Source organism: Echinococcus granulosus (assembly GCF_000524195.1).
Source record: "Echinococcus granulosus chromosome Unknown EG_S00055, whole genome shotgun sequence".
Taxonomy (NCBI): Eukaryota; Metazoa; Platyhelminthes; class Cestoda; order Cyclophyllidea; family Taeniidae; genus Echinococcus; species Echinococcus granulosus.
In genome coordinates, this window is record NW_020170435.1 from 301,387 (window position 1) to 321,904 (window position 20,518).

Below are 20,518 nucleotides of genomic sequence, written 5' to 3' on the forward strand. Positions count from 1 at the left end.
CCGCATTTCCAAGTAGGCCACAGTCCTTCCCTTCAAAAATCATGCCACCACAGTTACCAGTGCAACCGTCCACCTTTCCGTGAATTGATAATGACATCTTCAGGAGTGGACCAGGTGCTTCAGTTTCAAATGCAGTCCACAACCTCCTCCTCCACTCGAAGACTCTATTAAAAACCCAATTTTTAAAGCAATCTGTATGTTCTAAAGTGCGTTTTGTTGTATTTATTGGGGCGTCTTTTGTTTCATCTCTCGGATACTTTAAAACGCCGAAATCGCTTTGCTAACCCGCACACTGCAACATCATATGAAGTCGTGATTTAAACACGTTGTAAAGTCACAGCATTCAAAACTTTTCAGTCAACGACCTTGAAGGGCCTAATTTGTATGCCGAGAGGGTGCAAGAAAGACAGAGAGGGAGAAAAGGCTAAAGTGAGTGTGGAAAGTAGTAATTCTCACAACGATTAATTTTTCACGCTCCCTTTATCTGCCCATCTCTGCCTGTGAGTATTCACAGGCCCTAAAAAGTGGGAAGGTCTAAATTATTTTTTAACCAACAAAAACGATGAACTGTTTACGTGGATTTAAAGCCACATAAACCATCACAAAGAAGTTAACATAACCAAAATGATTGCCTCAAATAGGTAAATCATGAAGCCGCCTTGCAATGACCTTGAACAAAAACGAAAGTTAGAAGAGAAGCAAGAATTCCGATCGCTTATCAAATGCATGAAGACTGGGATGAACAATTTTGGCTCAAAAAAGGGATCTCTGATGGCCCAGACAAAAAATGATGCTTTTTGCCTTTCTATTCATTTGTTGGGTAAATTAATAGAAAAAGGGAAGATTGCCAGTCAAAAGCAAGGGCGGAGAGTCGCTGCTGTCTCGTATCACGATTGCCAACCCCTGAGTTTTGCGTCCACTCGGAGAGAAGGTTTAAACTCCGAAAAGTCCTGAAAACTAGTCCAGCTTTTCGCATTGCACTTGTGTCGCCTCTGTGTTTTCATTTGTTTTTTCCCTCTGTATTTCGATTCATTTTTATTGCGAAAAAAATTGGACTCGTACTTTTTACTGGCAGCAATTACGGGGCGCGAAACAATCTCAAACCGATGTGGAGATTTAAAAAAAAAGAGGGGAATTTTTGGTAGCCTTCATGACAGAAAGGTCTTGTTTATTACCTTGTTTATGGTAGAACTGTGCGATTGATTGGTGGTGTAATGCATAAGACCAATCATCTCGAGGTAGAAAGGAAGGCCCTGGAAACTTTATAAACACCCCTTCCTTGCTAAACTACTAACAAACATATAAGTAGCGTCTTAGAGGATCAGCATAACCGGAAATTGGACGAGGGAATCCTCCAGCAGAAAAAGTTACGAATTGAAATCGGAAAAAAGAACAGCAGCTCCAAGGAATGCTACTAAACCAAGTTATAAGTCGACTTCTGGAAAGGGAAATGGAAGCTAATAATATAAGATGATTTACCTCGAGAGGTGTCTCCAGCAGCGCTGATAGAGGAGGAGTTGTTGGGAGCAGAGGGGAGATGGTCGGAAACGGAGAGTTCGTCGGGGAAGGATTTGGGATCAGAGATGGGCACGATCTGGGTCAGCGAGGTCTGCACGTAGATTGGGGCGTCCAGAGGGATGCTGTTTATCCACCGTTCCACCGATTGCATTCGCTCCTACAGTAAAGAAATCTTGCAAGTGCCTCATAATTTAACCAATTGCAGAGCAAGATTAGATTTTCCTGAGAACAAAACGTTCTGAAAACGAGATATTCCCTTTCCGGTGCCAATTTTTGGTAAAATTCTCGTTTAGTGAAGTGTGTATGGAAAAGACTGGCACCATAGAAGTTCATCTCGGTGTCTTGTCTACCCCTCCTTCCAGGCCGATCCACATTCTAATTGTCCAAGGTAGGACTGCTGCTGTAAGCGAATTCGGCGCAAGGCAACGACAATAGCCTTGAAGGGTATCTGCTGTCGATAGTTGAACCTACACGGACACGAAGACACAAGGAATCCTTACAGGTTAGTTCGTGGAAGTGAAAAAAACCATCGAAATTTCCAAGGATGCAATAGGGGCTTCTTTGCCACGCAGAGAAACCTAGAGGGTAAGATTCAAAGAAAAGAAAGGCAAAAAAGGAGTTCTATGCATACAAATCCAAGCCACACGCCTACGAATTTGCTGTCAGCCTGCTTTCCACTAATAGTTTGGTTGAAATAGCCTCTGTAAAGATGACTCAAGGGGCAGTGGATGTACTCACTTACACACGTATTTTAGTAGCCAAAGCAGGGTAAATAGGAGCACTTTAATCCATCTCTTCAACTGAACGAGTAGCCTCTCATACAAGCAACATGAGCTATGCAACTCCCTTATAAGTCATAAGCATCAAAGCCGCCAGTGACGGAAAACTGAACTTCACTTCTGCCGTTATAATATGACATGCTGCAATGGTGGTCATAACAGCCTATTTACCGACACGCAACATTCGAGCCCTACAAATTTTCACGTCTCGGGTGTTTATGCCAAACAAAAGAAAAGTACGGGGAAAAAAGAGTGTAAGTCGTGCTTTTTAGATGTGTTGACGCCTCACGGCAGGTAGCGTAGATTTGGGATGTCACCGAAACGTTACCCATGGAAACGCAAAACGGCAAGTGAAAGTGGGAAAGGTACAGTAAATGCTATGAGCAAGAAAGACGGCATATCTGTACGTGTGTGTGTGTGTGTGTGTGCCAAATCTAGCCTGTGCACAAATGCAGTATTGGCAGATTAAACACCGCCTTTTTTACACACCCAGCTGAAAAAATTGAGCCCTGAACCTCCTTTCCCTCCTCTATCATTTGTGAAGATAGGCTTTTACTATGTGAAATGCAAAATGATTTTTTGAAGGATTATAGGATCTGTGAATGGAAAAGTACTACAGATTCACTAGAAGGATCCCACCTCTGGAGGGAAAATTGGCCGCTGCAGTCCCCATGGCGGGGTTATTGCTAGCCCCATTCACAGCGATTGCTAAGACCAAAAAACAGCTACTGCTACCACAAAAGTGCAATTAGCCCAGGACAGATCAAGTTATTTCAGGCTTTTCAACCAAACCAGTCCTATTTATTCGCTGTAGGATTTAATGCTACAGGCTTGTCGCCAAGATACCAGCGGAAGAATGGCTGTCACACATCCGTGACACACATGCCAGTAAAATTACACTTTCTAAGAAGCATTGCTAAAATCTCAAGAGTAAGATCCACATGAGTCAGACCAAAAAAGCACATAATATTGAGACTTTCAGGTGATCAGAAAACCTCTCGTAAAGTTCATCGCGGCGACTTGATGTAACTCGTAGACTTGTGAGAGGCAGGCAAGTGTGTGAATTAGAAAGTACAGGTGCTGACACCTCAGTCTAGGAGAAAACACATCTTTTTCCTCTCCCGTCTTCGCAAACCACACCTGAGGTTACCTACTTCACAGTACCGACATTACGGAAGGTTGCCCAGGAAGCCGTGAGTCCAAAAGTAGTCTACGTGGGTTCAATTCGCCCGTGTCTCTCTTGGAAAAAAATTGTTCGGAGCATCGGTAGTGTCACCAACTCACACATCAAGAGAATTTATGAAAGCCATTAAGAGTAAGCGGGTAACACAAACCACGCAGTAATAGATGAAAGGGGTTTCAAAGGTCCCGCCATCGGGAAGGCAATATTTGTTGACTAGGTGACTGAAAAAAATTGAGTCGTAATGAGAAGTGGACTTTTACGGTGCAGCTATGGACGGCAAGTGAACATGGCATTGGTGGCCATCACCAAACAATCGGCCAGCCACACTGCTGGGGAGCTCACCGCTCCATCGCTGGGAGATTGCGCGTGCTGGGTGCGATTGCTTTATGATTGAAGGGTGGGTCAATCTGACTGGCATTTCTTTCTCCACTCAATGCAACCATGCAAACAAAACTTCTCAGTGTACTCAGAGCTAGTCAACCAGTGGGAAGGAAATTCCATTCTCTTTGGAAGAAGAAAACACAGGACCACTAACTCAAGTCTTATCCGTGAGAAGGCCTAGTGCTGCTGCACTTGAGAACAGGATGGAAAGGGAGGAAAAAAGGGCGACTCTGTCTCATCCCTATCCTCTGTATTCCACTGATAACATTTCCCCAACCTTAAAGTGATGATTATCCCCCAGCATTGGATACTGGCATTACAAGATTACATACAAAGTAGGGGAGGGGGTACTGCGTTTTTTCCCTCGATTTCCAATGGGCAGATCGTAGCTACAAATTAAAAAAAAAAACATTCTACGAAATTTTCCACAGTCGTTCAGTTTATTGCTGAGCAAAAACCACGCAGACTTGTTTGTTTATTTAATAATTACGTCAGGTAGACATAACGATGGACTTGTAACCTTAGCACTTGCATAGATTAAAACAGTAGAACAGCTGGCAACCTACAAACTACGCTGAGTCACACACACACACACACACACAATATATGCGAATCGTCTGCACGATGATAAAAATAAAACCCGCAAAAGATATTTGAAGATGATTACTATAACTTGTTTGTCGCCTATCAAACTTTTAAAGCCGATAGTGGAACTCATTGGCCTCGATCAAGGGGGTTGTTAGATACACCCCGTTAACATGGAGGCGGATTAGTGACTCTCATGAATCGATCCTTATAGGCTATCAAACTGGAGACACGATTTAGTGCAAACAGTTATCATAACAGAAGGAGGATATTTACAGCACGAATACGTAACGACACGTATATGTGACACAGGGCAGAAAACTTATTCTGGGGGTTTTTTTAGGAGGAGCTCAACGGACGCCACAAACTCATGACACCCTCTGTGATGCAATGAGGGGATGGACGTTGAAGCCGAACGTATGAAGAGAGAAAACCGCCCAAAAACCATATCTCTTGGAAGAGACTGGAGCCCTAGTTGGCTTCGGTGATACTCACGTCAAAATTGAGTGAAGTGGTTTAGTGAGCGTAAAAAGTGAGTCCGTTGTAGGATACCGACCCACTATAGGCAGTACAAAGAGCAACGACCTATGGATCCATCAAAATTAACGAGGCGTGCCTACCACTGACGTTAAGAATTAGATGTTTTCAATGCACGACCAAATTTTCTGGCTATTGAGTGGGTTATGAAGTATTGACGCAGACAAATAATGACACTCGCAAGGTGAGAAGGGCCATGTATTTGGACCGATTCAACAATGGGTTTTCGACCAACCTTCTAGTGGTAGGAGGGTTCATCAATCATTACGTACGTCTTTTTAGGGGGAACTCGGTTGTTGTAATTGCATTCCAGTATAAAGGTAAACGAAAAGATTAATGTGAAAAAAAGAAACCTACGGATTCACGGAGACTGGGTGGGAGAACGGGATGTGCCATAGAGGAAAGATGCTGTTGTTGTTGCTGGGATGGTTCCAGAAGGGGTGGAGGAGGTAGAGCAGTGGCAGTAGCAGCAGGAGGAGGAGCAGGTGCAGGAGGACCACAACCACTGCGATTATTGGCTTGATGGTGTGTTGGAGGAGGGGCCTGTACCTGACCCTCAGCTCCATTGGGATGGTGCTGCTGCTGGTGCTGATGATTAAAATCTAACGGTTGTTTCGACGTCGGTTGTGGGGCAGCTAGTTGTGGTTGGGGCTTTATATCAGCAAGATAGCCCGCAGCGGCGGCGGCCGCTGCTGCTGCTGCGGCAGCTGCAGCAGCCGTAGTCGAGGTCGGATTGGTAGTGGGGGAAGTCTTCTCTGGCAGCAGGTTCATGTGCCAATTACCACCTCCCTCCAGATGGCACATTCCATTTAGCTATAAAGAAGTCAGTAGATCCCGTTAGTAAAATTGCATGGATAAACTGCAGAAACTGACAATTCGATTAACCAACCAAGGAGAAGCTGCGAATTCTTAAGTCTACATCCCACCTTCATGAGGTTTATACTTTATGATGGAGTCATGACGAATGACTGGTATCAAACTCATCGGTCGGTGGCTTTCAGATGAAATAATGCATTTGTCTAGATAAATTCCAGGAAGAGGAACTTAGCAATATTGAAGCACCACAGAGGAATTTAACTACTCAGTCGAACTTGTCAGATACTTCACATATTCATCAATGCAGTTATCCAGTAAAATCTGGAAAAACGACCCCGAGAGAAGGAAATAAAACTTTAGCTGACGCAAATTATGTCAGGTGATCAAAAAAAGTTCACCCCAATTTCGGCACTACTACTACCCCCCACCATAGGCAGGCAATAAATAAAGTACTAATATGGATCAGAGCTTATAGGTACGTTAGTAGGCCTGACTGTGCCCTCCACCACTTTCCGCCCCTATGATAAAATGTCAGTTGAATCTAGTTAGTCCGCGGGGGGGTGAGGGGTGGATATAGCACATCTAGAAAGGCCCTCTATTCCTCGAATAATAACTTGTTCTATTACCGACTCCGACTCCGTGATGAGGAATGGACCCTTTGTGCAGGATCTGGAGATAGGTGAGGGGACATTTGTGGTGGATTACTGGTGGTTATCACTGACTACTCGCCCGGCACACTCATTCCCGGGAGTGGAGGGGAACTACAGACAGCTAGGACAAGCCTCTCTGCCTCAGCAGCATCACCAAATTTTGGGAACTTTGGACAACGTTCAACACATGTGATCGAAGCCGGAAAACGTCAACTAATCGCCCATTTCCAGGAGGAAAATTTGCCATCAAATATGTTGTTTTCATTGCCTGTATTTGTCTGCATGTGTTTGTGTGTAGGAGGAAAAACGGACAATTTTCTAAGCGGACATCCCTGTTCCTCCAAATTCGACAAGTTGAAAACGTGATATTTTAGAGAAGACCCCCAAAAAAAGGTGCTAACAACAATAACAGCAACAACAATTTTCTATATTGCCGAATGTTTTATTCACATACAAACAACAACCCACGAGGTGGATCAATCAAACAACACCGTGTGAACTGATAGGCAGGTGGTGGAGAAAATGTATATCGATGGAAAGGTAGAAAATATTTACGTGGATAGAACACACACGCACACATATACACAGTCACGATGGTGTAATGCGTAGTTTCACAAGTGTACACCCAAAATCCATCACCAACCCTTCCCACGATTAGGGTGAGAGGCAAGCCAAGTAGGTGAACACACAAGAACTTCTTACCTCAACGTACTGGCCTGAGGGACTTAGGCAAAAAAAAACCGAAACAGCAGCTAGATGGAGGCATTTCGATGTCATTGGGTTCCGCGCCTGCCCACTATCAATAGGAAACCCTCTCTGGGTGGCAACCGGATACTACACCTTAAAGAATTGCTTATTTCATAACAGGAAAAAGTGAAGGTATGCCACCTCCTTAAAGAAAGGAGAGAGATCAATGCGCCTCGCAGAGAATGTGACATCCAGAAGTCCTGCCCCTCCTCCTCCCCCTCCCACAACTCGCCCACCCGTCGAAAAAAGCCCTACCACTGAAATAAACAGCATTTTCTCTAGGACAGGGCCACACAATGTCCAGCCCATGCTCAGAGACTCGAAGTCCTTCTCTGCGCAAATACGAGATGAATTTGATTTTGTGAGAGCAAACACACATCCATGATGGGATATTTGCATAAAAACCGTGTTTCAGGCATCTGCCTCAGCAAATAATCAAACCATTTATCACGGTGAAGTCACACCGAAAGAGGATGAGAAAGCATGAATAACAAGGTGTGTGGGTGTATGCACGATGGAATCGACGATGCCTTGAAAGAGGCAAAAAGAGTGGAGAAAAAAGCCTAATCTCCCAGTAAAGGTGATGAAGACAACGATAATGGGCAGCACGCTACACTAGCAAAGTAGTTTACCCCAATCCAGCAGTCAACTTGTGAATAATGCAGAAAAAAAGGTCGATGGGCTTTTCCTCTCTAAATGGAATCACACAGAGAGAGCGAGCGAGTAAAGAGTAAGCTAGGGGAATATATGTGTAAAAACGCAGACCGCATTCTGTAGTCTGTTTTTTTCTGACAGACAATGACATCTAGGACTCTTAATGACAGCTGCGCCAAACTTTAATGCAGAAAAGGGTGTGCCACTACCACAACCATTATCACCGCCGTAGGATCATGTAATGGGGAAAAAACCAAAGAGAGCAAGATTAAAACTTCAGCTGAATTAAAACACACTTTCGTAAACTGACTGCTGTCACTTAACGAAGAGGAAAAATAATTGAACAGTGTAGTATTGATATTAAGGAGGCAAATGTGTCCCCTTTACCACCTATGCTCCATTGTGGGCTAACAAGTGACAAAGCCACTTCCAAGATCGGTATATCAATATTACGACCCCGTGGATAGCTCTTTTGGCAGTGATAAGCAGAAGCCCATCCTGAAGAGAAACAACTTCGATGAAGTGTTTACTGCAGAAGACGAGGCCTTCTTTGGGGACTTGCAACAGAATGTGTGATCTTTGGTCGGTTTCCACTTTCAAACATCAGGTGGGATCAGATTGGATTGGAAGGGAAGCATCGATGCTTAAGGAAGTGCTTTTAGTATGAACATTAGGCCCTGATATTACCCTCTGAGGTCACTTTCTTCATGCCTCCACTTGGATAAAGCAATTTGAATGAAGAAATAAGTCCGGAGAATTATTTTTTATTGCACTTATTCTTAAAAGAAAGGGGACTATTCAAAAGCTACGGCCAAATCCGTTAGCGGCAGCGATGAGTGAACCTGATTCAACGTAATTTTATCAACCAGACACCACCCCTAAGCACCACAGAAGGGGGGGGGAAGTGTATTTCATAAATATGGCTAAATCACAGGAAATGTAATCGAGAACATGTCGACGTGTGATAACCACTCCAGCTTCACGTTCTGCGCTATGATCGAAAGGGAAGTTGCTCCACTCAAAGTGACTTGTGCTAATGGTTGAAAGACAGGATATTTCCCCCTCCGCCTCGTCCTCCTCCCCCTCCCATGCCGCTGTTTCGCAAATCATCATCAGGTCAACGAGCCAAAAAGTAGGCAGTTAGAAGGCAGCACGTTTCCTAAGACACATTCCCATTCTTCTAGACATGAAAACTAGCTGGACAGGTGGGTGAACGGGTGCGTGTGTGTGTGTGTGTCTTAGGCCTCCCAAAAGCTTAGATGCATGAGTTTACACGAGAATGGGAGAGAGAGGGAATTAGAACGTCCCAGCTTCACCCACTATGACTCACGTTATGGTGGTAGCTGTAGTAGCGTTTTGTCTCTCAGTCCACCTAAACACAAAACCACCAAGTGTGATTATAGGCGAGGCAAGAGCCAAGTCCTGATGGCAAAATGAAGTAGTTCTTGAGTCTCCCATCCTAATGATAACATGCCATTCTGCTCTCTCAACCATCTCCTGTAAGTTGCTTTCCACGCTAACAATGTTGCCGTTCGCCCGAGCCCGTATATTACGGAAGCATCACTATTGACTAAAGTAATTTAACGCCTAAAAGAAGTCTGCCGCCGGTAAAACTTTACCTATCGCACCCCTTCTATGCTTCCTACCGCACAGGGCGATTTGACGATGTGTGATGGAGCTCAAACAAAGAACCAAGACAAAGGTAGAGAGCCTAACTGCTACCCAGGCAAAGAACACATTTACAGAGACTGGTATTACCGCTATACCCCTAGTCCGAATAAAAGCCGAGCCTTGTTTAAGACACTACTAAATAATTAGTATTTGGCATCCACATTGAAGTGTGAACCGACATGGCTAGGTGTCACGAGGTGGTCGCGGATGACTGACAGTGTAGAATAAATGGCTAAGTAAGCGCCGAACGCGGAGAGACGCGTGCATATACACAAACTGGGACAGGACATGCACACAAACACACAACCAATAGCACCTAAATATACGGGGTACCAGCAGCCAAAAACGAGTTTACCAAAAAAACGGATGATAAAACTTCCGCCGCTAACACAATTCAGATGCTACCAGCAATCGCACCACCGAAATGACTAAAGTGTCCCTCTCCAAGAACACAAACAGCCTGCACCAACTTACCTAGTTGCTTAAATTCATTGGCGATTTGATAAAGCGAATAGGGAACACACGTCATACCAACAACGCACGGACTCAGGCAAAAGCGGAGAGTCACACATATGTGACCCTTGGTTATGAACGTCTTAAGAATTCATCAAGTTCATTTGCCCCTCGAAGAGAATTGCGTCTTTTTTGGCAGTATCGATCGAAAGAGGGACACACGTGTGGGATGCATGAGTATGGCACGGGTTATGTGAAACTCCTCCTCCTTCTATGCGTCTTTGGCCAATTATCTCCTCTCCCACCCACCCACTCACCAGCCAGCTCGTTCGCTGGCTCAGGCAAGCAAGCAGGCAGGCAGGCAGACAGGCTGAAAACCCGCGTGCTTTGGCTTGCTCGCGGCCGGGACAGTAGTAGAGATTTTCTTTGCTTACAAAAGCAACTTCTTATGGGTAGTTTGAAAGGCACTACTACTTATCTAATTTGGGCGTTCACTCTAGGAAACACGTTTTATTAGCCAGAGCAATCAAATTTAGTGCATGATACTACACAGCTTTGTAAACATATAAGCGGAGCAACTGTTGCAAAAATCGAGGTCATTCTAAGGGCACGAGATGAGCAATTTTCGGTTGAGAGCTCTGCTAAGCGCACCCTCAATATAACAGGTAATTTATCGAATACCATAGGGAGCAATCTGATAAACCGGAAGAAGAAGAAATGACCGCAAAAAGGCAGCCCACCTAGTGTTTGGCGGGGAAGGAAAAGCAAGTTTGCCAGAGGGAGAGAAAAAAAGGAGGTGTTCCAACATTTGATCCCCTATTTCGCCCGCAACAGCTGATTGGCCAATACCAGCCAATGGAACGAGCCCCTTGTCGCTTTTAGACAGGTTGACAAACATGCTCTCGCGTACCATCGGCATGAATTAATGCAAATCGACTTGTTTTACCGACAGCCCGAGTGTATGTGGTTGTGCATGCGTTTTCTGCTATCGCCTTAACTTTGGGCTATGATTGGACACAAAGGTTCTGCATGCCAAAAAAGCCAACGGACCTAGAGGGAGAGACGGCACTAATTAGTGCTTCTCTAACCACTAATTAACCTCAGATTTTAGGAAGGCATGAAGAGAGCAAAAGTATATCCATCCTAATCGAGTGCCCGGACTCACTGACTCGTTTCATTCTGAAGCAGTACCACCTCGAAAGGGGCTCGAAGCAAGATCGTCACCGTGGGGAGGTGAAGGGATCTAAAGTCCCTCTTCAAAGTACGTACTCCTTGGGGTACGACCACAATTACTGGCTGATAGTAGGGTCGAGAGACGGCTACACGAGGTACTGTGTATGTGACTACCAGGCAGAGGGACTTGATTCCAACATGGCCTTAAAATGCGCCAGCGTTTTACAATTGCACACAAATGCACACGCACACAAGCACGCATACATGCGTGCATGCATTCATCTACTCATTCAATCTTTTCCTCCATTTACGGCTGATGGTGGTCCTTACATTGCGGCGGTGCATAAAGCTTTTCCTGTAACTGCTATTAAACAGACCGCCATTGTGCCACTGCATGACTGAGCGCAAGTCCTATACCCTCATCATCCAGCTAGAACAAGTCCAAATTTGACGTAGACTTCTCACCAATAAAGGACTTTAAATACTGAGTGCTAGCAGGTCCGTGAGGAGAATAAAGGCTTAGCTTCTGTCACGAGCCTCTCATCTTCCGGTGTTCAATTTAACGTCCTGAAATATATCTTTGGTCTGGTGTAAAAGCCCTACGGACGATAAGTCGTCCATCTAGTAACGCTGTCTGCGAGAGTGAAAGTTTTGTAGATAGCACGAGCCTTTCGGCCCTCGGCATTCTGCTGGTCGCTCTCAATTACGACTCGGTGGAAAGCATAGAGGCAGAAAGCAGCGTGACCGAGCAGATTATGATATTATCACTGCCACGAAGAGGTGAGCAATTAACAAGGGGGAGGTGAGGCTTCATTAATGGCAACGAAATAGCAGAAGCAGCAACCGTACGTGACGTGACTATGCAACGTGTGTTTATGTGGGAGAGTGCGCTACGCCACATTCCTATCAAAAGGGGCAGGAAATGAAACGCGGAGAGCTTCTACTTCTTCACCTCTCTTGTCGCTGTCAGTAGCACATTTATTAACAAAATCCAAAGGCATGAAAACTCAGTGAGTGCCACCAACACTGCTGTGATAGCGGCCATATCCTACCACGGGTAGATAAAAAAGTGGTCATCTGATATGTGTAGTGTACAAAGATGAAGCAGTGACCTCAAAAAGCATATTTCAAAAGAACAATAAGCTGACCTACCAACATCACAGGTCCCTTGATAAATAAAGCTTAAATCAGAAAGTTAGTGTTGAGAAAAAAGGATTATGTACAAGTTCCTCTTGTAAGATTTACCATTCGCCAATTTAAGAGTACTTTGGGCCTGTTTATCCGGTGCGCAAAATACACACAGATAGAGCTAATTGTGCTCTTTAATCCAATTCTAAGTGAAAGCGTGCAATCACCGAGTCAACTAAAAAACTCATCTTGAAGTAGCCCTTTAGGCTATAGAGTCGATGCTAAGTAGAGGGGATAGGAAAGTGCATAAAAAGCAGCCTCACTAACAGTATTGCAGTGTACCATCGATAATCATAAACCCAACTAACACAAGCATCCGTTTTCGAACGAAGAGCCACAGACATACATTCTGTCGTTTTGAGTTAACCAATCCGATTGATGCACAAGCAGATGCCACCTCTAACCGTAATATACCAAAGAACTAACGTTCAATAAATGCAACATCGAAGCTACACACTCACCCGCCGTTTCATTGGGCGGTATCCGTCGCAGTCAAGATTGGAAATACGGCGACGACTGAGTTTCACAGCCTCCATAGGCGCCTATCAGTAAATCGGAAGCGCACAGGGCCTGCAAAAAAAGAAGTGGAAGGATAGAAAATTAGGCATCGACAGTGTACAATCACGTCTGTGTGTAGAAAATGGATACAACTGTAGGAAGTAATAGCAGGTAAGTGCGCAAAGGCACTGCCAACATACGCGGCGGCGGTGGAGGTAGTAAGCTAAATCAGCTGATTGTGTTGGCGAAATGGGGATTGGTAGTCGAGTTGAGGGCATCAGCCAATAAGCTGTGCCTTTCCTATGCATACATGCAGGCAGGCATGTATGTATGTATCTATGCGTGTGAAGCAGCTAGCGACGTATTGAATGGGAGACAAAGAAAGAGAGAGGAGGAGATAAAGAGGGAGCATACGGATGCAGACAAAACGCGTCTAATGTCACAGTAATTACGGAACTGTAAGTCAAAAATACCCCTTGTGTAGTTAACCTCGAGGCTAAAAAGGCAGCACATTTTGAGAACTCAGAGATACAAATAACCCCACAAATTATGGGATTCATTGCATTAATGATCCAACTAGGCGATTTAAAGGTGCAATAGTGTTAATTCCAAGATTTGTTGCAGATTAAGTACCAGGGGGTGTACGAAATGCCGAACGCACATCTTAGGAACAAAACCAAAAACCTGTATTTAGTGAAGAATTCAACATAACAACAGTCTCCACAGAAAATTGCTTGAGCTTTCCTGCCTAACAATGTATAAAGCAGTGGTTCAGAGAATACGAAGAAACGAATGACGAAAACCAAAACATTGGGAACTATGCCGCGGAAATTTTGTCAGACCGGTAAACTAAATTAACATTAATTCGTTAAATAATGAAGTAAACACGAAGTAGATCTTGTGTGCAGAAGGTGAGGAAAAAATCTTCCGTTGAATCAGCTGCAACAATCATTATTGCAGTAAGGCCTTATGTCGACACCCCGTGCCTAACAACGGCTTTAACTTCGGTAGTTAACTAAAAAATGAAACACCGGACACCTGAGAGTAACCTTAAAACTCGCTCTTGTGAACTTGTTAGTCCATCTGTTTGTCAACAGAGCATATGCGCAAAAGCAGTGATCAATTGTGTGATGGATATTGTGAAAAAAAAAGGGAAGTAGTATTGAGAAAAACGAAACACCAACCAAACAAGTCGCAAGAAAGCCACAGCTACAGGCGAATCAGTTCAGTGCTTGCATCATGGCATCACTAGTGAGCGGTCGTGTTAATAGGTTTGAGGCGTGGAAACAGAAAAGAGAAACACAACACCATGGTCACAGGAACAAATTACCGGAAACTTATTACATAATTTATGGATTAAAAGAACACCTAACAAGGTGTATCCAAAAGTTATTGCACACCATTTCTCGAAGAAATAAATAAAAATCTGCCTGGGTCCTAGTAGCATCTCCTAAGACGCTTACCAAAAAGTCGGGGGTTCCTCAGAACAGGTGCCTCTTGAAAACAAGATAGTAAAAGGGACCAAAAGATATCTTACGCCTGGTTTCCTTGCGAAGTGAATTCCGAAGTCTGAGACAAAGCTTCGACTACGACCCTTACAACTATACCGGCAGTTTGTGTGCCAGGTAAAACAAAACCATTTACTAATACAATTTTCACACTGGCTTTAAAGTATAAGTAAAAATAGAAGGTTTGTTTGCTAAAGCGTAAATAAACAAATATAGCGCGTTGGTTTTTGATATTGTGCAATGAGTGGTGTTCTTTTGGAGAGTGGGCGAAATGTCAAGCCGAATGTCTTTCCTATTAACGTCCCTTATTTTCCATTTTTAGAGCTGTCAGAAAGTTTTTAACCACATTTTGATAAATGGAGCATAGTCTTAATAATACTTTGTTATTCCAATTCTATCCTTCACTTATCATAGATATTCGCCGATCTCTCTTAATCCCAATTTAATGCAGGGCCTTAGAAATTCTCGGAGAACCAAAGAAACTACAAAATACAGGTAAATTTTGTAAGTTAGTGGGTTGATTTAAAGCTGATGGTATCAGACGGAGGTACAATGACGGAACCCTTAGTGGCCTGATAACAAAACCGATAATTAAACAAATAATCAATGCATAAATAGATTCTTTTCTCTAAACGTCGATTTTTACCTGTCACAACATATTTAGTGTTGTTGGAATCAAAGCTGCTATTAGACGCCGACAGGCAACGGATTTGCGTGCAAGCGAGATGTCTGAGTGCAACGTAACTTCCCATCTCAACGGATCTACTAAATATAGGTTCGTCCTGTTTTGAAACTTTATTAGAAGAGGGTAATGTCCTAGCCATCACGTGAGTCTCTTGCTAGTCGCAAAAACATTGGCCTAATAGTAGTATCATGGAACAATTAACGAAGTAGCTCGTGGCTTCGTGGGGGTAGGTTTTTGCGAATATTCCGCCTTGCTAATTTTTATTTCACCAGTGCTGCCCTGCTACACCTATCTGGGTTCTCTTCAGCTAGTGGAGAGGTAAAAACGGTGTAGTGTGTTCACGTAATTAACGTCTCTATACAGGTGTGGTGAAGTTTCTTAGCAAAAATTTTCCTGGAGACACATGACTAGTATCAATCATGTTTTTAACAACTTTCATGCAGAATACGGGATTGATAAATTTGCCAAATATACGCATCATTTTTCCGCATCCAGCTAAACATCGTCACAAATTCTTATATTTTTAGCATATGGACCTCTTCCGTCATGCTAAGATTTAACATTAAGTCAAAGAAATAGGAGTATTTGATCTTTATGGGTAGGTTTACTTTCCGCTGACACTAACACAGTACTCTGGGTCTTCTTTAAATGCTTGGACAGGGTACATATTGTCGTCAGGCAGAAGATCTAAGGTCTACTGGTGTGCCCTGAAAGCCATGCCACCTAAAGGAAGTGCAAAAGTGAAGTCATTATGACCCACAGATTTCAAAGCAAAGATGTAGATTGTTAATCGTAGTTTTACATTATTTGACATGGATTTGAGCAGCTGCAGAATGAGACGTATGGCTACTACATACGTATTGCTTTCCGTGTAACAAAACTTGTGCAATAAGATTTTATCATACCCGTATGCACAAATACGCAGGCCCTTGAGACTTAATAAATCATTGCTAACTTCCGCAAAACCTAACCCAGACCAGGCCTGTAGTCAGCCTGTCATGTTGGATATTGGTAAATAGTTTTCCTTAATATCACTTTAGCTGCGACTAGCCGAGTTACACAGAAGAAATTTCATTTTCCATAATGCTAATCCATTCTACTTCCACACACGCGATTTTGTCATTTTTTGTGCTTTCACAACACTGCATTCCGGTCCTCCTGTTTGGTCAGAATAGCCAAAGGACCACTCCGTCCAAATGGTGCACAACAAAAGAGGTATCAAGAGCCTGCGTATTTATGCGTATGCATCATAACGTGATGTCGCATGACATCTTGGCTAGTATGCATCAGGATGCTTTCAATCAAGTGTGTTAAAAGTATAAGATTTTTTAAAAATGACAACATTTCTCCACATGGAACTTAATCCATGCAAAAGAACGGGGCTGCAAATCTTTCTTGCATAGGTGCAAATATTGTTCATCATCTGGCCTTTACAACAGCAACAAAATTCATCCTAAATCTCAGATACAATGCCAGCTTAGTTAAACAATTTTCAACAAACAAATTTGCAAAACCAATGTGTGGGTTTGAGGAAATTCTAAAAAAAATGCGGTTTGTGCTTCTATTTGGTGATATGACTAGGGAAACCGGTGCTCGTGCCCACTTGACGGGCCCTTTCCTCCCAACACCAGCCCTTATCAGTAAATATTTTTCGCACGACATTTGGTGAAGACGCAAAGCAAGCGCATCATTTCGCTTTACATAAATTGCACAGTAGAGCAGAATTTGAGGAATCGATATTCAATGTATCACACTTTTTCCATTTATAAGCAAAATACTGAGGGATAAACCACTATAGTATTACACTAGATTGCTTTTTATCTGCCTCTGGACTCCCTTAAACAGAATCAGTTTTCTTGAGGGACACCTCGAAACGTAAATAAGTTAAGGGAAGAATCTCACTTTCTAGTGGCTTTCCGCTAAGTTATAAATTGAGCGAGCTACTTTATTATTATTGGTTTTCAATCTAGTCTGCGTAATCTTGATTGCATTTTAGGATGAGATATCAGAGACGTGTCTTTTTCTTCCGACAAGACTAGCGCCTCGAATCATTTGGTAAAATAATTAAATTAGGCACTCGGTTGATGATAATCCGGTAAGCGTGATTATTATGGCCAAAATGTAAAGGTGTAATCGGGGAATTTGAGAAAGATGCTGAAAATGCTTAGGGCCTACTGGACAAAGAAACCAATGACTGCAAAGTAGATTTTTGCCTCTCGTGCCTATTGGTTTGGTCTGGGTGGTCGCGATGTAACCAGTGTAACGGGGTGGTGGGTCACATCGTCCCCGGCCTCTAGTTTCTCAGCATGGATCCGCTCTCGATCCGTGACCTTGAGGAATTAGCACTGGAGCTCGATGATAATGATCCGCTAAAGGGTTTTCGTGACAAGTTTAAATTGCCCACCACGTTTGAGCTAGTTAATCAACTTAATGGTGCAAGTAGTCATGGCGGCACCAGTGATTCTGCGGAGGTGATCTACTTATGCACAAATTCTCTTGGCCTTCCACCGAAATCGACGAGCCAGAACCTGGAAAAGATGCTCGAGTCATGGAGGACGATGGGTGTGCTAAGTCACACACAGGGTTGTTCCCCTACCGAAACTTCGGATCTACGTCCTAAGGAGATTCTTGCTGAATACATTGTAGGTGCAAAAGTCAATGAGGTTGCTGTTATGGAGAGCCTTACCGCTAACATTCACACTCTTCTAGCGTCATTTTACCGACCAGAGGGCAAAAAATGTTGCATCCTCATTGAGAAGAATGCATTTCCTTCAGATTACTATGCTTTAGAGTCCCAAGTCCATTTAAGAGGTGTTGATAAGTCCGCTCTGATTGAACTGGACCTGCGACCGAATAATAAGTACCTCACAACTAAGGAGATCATCGATGAGATCAAGGAACTTGGCGAAAAACTTGCTTTCGTCTGGCTTCCAGGTGTATCTTACTTGACAGGTCAGATGCTGGATATTCCCTTGATAACCGAAGCTGTTCATAATTTCTGTAACTGTCCAGTCGGCTGGGAGCTAGCGCACTCTGTCGGAAATGTTCCTCTTGCTCTCCATGATTGGAATGTTGATTGCGCAGCGTGGTGTGGCTACAAATATCTGTGCGGCAGCCCAGGTGGTTGTGCTGGTATCTTTGTGCACGAAAAGCACTTCCTTAAGCCCGGTGAGTTTGCTCCTACGGAAGAACACAAGTATGCACCGGCACTGACAGGTTGGTGGGGACATCGTTATTCCACACGTTTCCAGATGACCAACAAAATGGAGGTAGAGGGTGGAGCGGATTCATATCGACGCTCGTGTCCCTCTATGCTACTCAATTCTGCATTGACCTCCTCATTAGAGATCTTTGCTGAAGCTGGTGGAATGACTCCTCTTCGCGAAAAGTCGATACTGTTGACGAGTTATCTGGAAGCACTTCTTTTTAATGCTCCTATTGCTCAGTCTTCGGGGTTGGAGTTAATTACACCGAGTGATGTACAATCTCGTGGCTCTCAACTCTCCATCAAGGTCAACGTCGATGTGGAGAAATTGTACAATCGACTGATCAAAAGGGGTGTCATTTGTGACACCCGAAAACCTTGCTACATTCGTCTGGCCCCTTTTGCTCTCTACACCTCCTTTAATGATGTCCTTAAAGCAGGTAAAATCATCACTGAGGAAATTGGAGCTCTTCTAGAAGACTAATGTGTAAGAACGTTTTTTGCTTCCTTTGTAGATCTAGATTATTACTAGTCTGCTACACTTTTTATTGTGTTTTGGTGGAAATTTGGCAGGAATTCGTGACATTTTAAAGACGAGGGCTAACTGTTTAATAAATTTAATAGATTTATTTTCATCGCCTTCCGATGCTATTAACACCATCCAAGTGAAACCCGGGAAGATTTGTCAGTGCGGTTGAATAATCCTGGGGCGGAAGCGTACTTCACTTTGTCGCCTGTACTGCAGACTGCTCTGACACGTAGTTTGGGTGCGCTTTTAAGCATTGCACACGTTCATCTCTTTTGGCATTTCTCCAAACAACAAGATATGCAGCTCTTAGGTGGGTGTTTCACAAGGTGGGTCAGTAACTACCGTGGTGGACGTCATCGTAGCCGCGATTGTCACCGACAATCGCATTGAGCTTGAAGGCCCCTGCAGACGCAAGTAGACATTTTTGAGTTCGATCTGTACGCATGCTTAGCACTGATTACCACCTTGATTGACCGTGTTGTTTGTTCAGCACACGACCTCCGTACAGACCTGACACCTACTTACTGCCTGTAGAGTTGATTTAGTCTGCCCGAATCTGTTCTTTAATCCCACCAAATTATTTCACCAACTTCCTTTTTCGCCCTATCAATAATTTTATAGCTAAGTTAGGCGCTAGGGCAGAGAGCCTCCTTCCCACTGGCGAGTACGTTTCGTACATTGGGGAAAAGTTTGCCTGAAACCGGATCAAGGTGGCTTCTTAGAGCTAGTGTATAGTACTTATTCCAAAGCATGCATTTCCGCCACCAGCACCCTGTTATAAAGTGAAAGATGCAGGTAGAGGTGCAGTTCCTTTAGACGCTGACAAGACTATATCTCCCTATATTCGCAGGAAGGTCTTGTGGTCGGAGATCTTGCGTTGCCTTGGAAAAAAAGAAACCACCTAATTTACTCGTCGTGGCTGTTTCTGAAGCCGAACTCTCGTCCCAGCCTTCGGAAAATAAACAGCTGAGTGTGCGGTCCACCGCACAGCCGCAGTCTTTCAAGAATCAAGTAAGAGGTGGATTTAGCTAAGTGAAGTAAGTGGCATATGGTCTGTGGACTAGCCACTGGAGTTAGGTTTGCTCGTCCAGCATAAGAAAGCAATTCTGATCAGTCAGCTTATCGAGACATAATCCTCTCAGGAAGGAGGGGAGTCTCCCCTAACACGGTACCTTTACCATTTCGTGATTCGTCTCTGGCATCAAATATGAGCCATCCCTGTATGTCAAGTTGTTCTACCACAATCCTTCGTCTATTTCCAGACAGTAAATTTGACGAAAAGCTTATACCCCTTCGGGGCGGCGTCAAACTCGGTAGGTAAAGTAGGCAGGCTGGAAATGTGACTATCTGGATAGTTCAGGTAACTTTACGGGTGAGAGCGGCTGGAATATAGGAAGAGGGAGAGAAGTGGTAGGGAGTGCAAGAAGTGCCTACAAGGCCACAACCAGTCCTTGGGGCCAGCTAAACCAAAAACCACACTAACGTTCTTGGACACCGAACGTTACCGTAATTTATGCCTTCTCAAGTTTTTTTTTGGTAAACCGCTGTACCCAATTCACGTACGCGATGACAGAGTGAAATCAACGTCGTACGTCGAAGTCTGTTTTTGTTCTTTCCATTTTTAGACATACACATCCTCATTCAGCCCCTTTCTGGTCTTATCAACTTGAAAGTCAGTAAAACGGCAGATGGTCCAACTACACGGTTTACGTTACCGAGTGAGAAAGTCCTACACCCAATGCCTTTGGCGGCAAGATC

At 43.8% G+C, this 20,518-nt stretch overlaps 2 protein-coding genes across 2 annotated transcripts in view; one reads left to right on the top strand and one right to left on the bottom strand. All coding sequences in view use genetic code 11, as the record gives it.

Annotated features, from left to right (window-relative positions):
• The window catches only part of EGR_06347 (hypothetical protein), a gene marked incomplete at both ends in the record, with an annotated part of 17,465 nt that extends 2,992 nt beyond the window's left edge, over positions 1 to 14,473 (bottom strand). Inside the window, 5 exon segments of the mRNA XM_024495596.1 lie at positions 1,480 to 1,675; positions 5,341 to 5,796; positions 12,797 to 12,877; positions 14,371 to 14,427; positions 14,441 to 14,473. Of these exon segments, the coding sequence (XP_024349994.1) occupies positions 1,480 to 1,675; positions 5,341 to 5,796; positions 12,797 to 12,877; positions 14,371 to 14,427; positions 14,441 to 14,473 (823 nt within the window).
• Positions 14,474 to 17,332: 2,859 nt separating this feature from the next.
• EGR_06348 (Kynureninase) lies at positions 17,333 to 18,715 on the top strand (the record flags this gene model as incomplete). The annotated part of the gene is made up of 1 exon (XM_024495597.1): positions 17,333 to 18,715. One exon carries the CDS (start codon positions 17,333 to 17,335, stop codon positions 18,713 to 18,715), a length of 1,383 nt encoding a protein of 460 aa, XP_024349995.1.
• Positions 18,716 to 20,518: the final 1,803 nt, after the last annotated feature.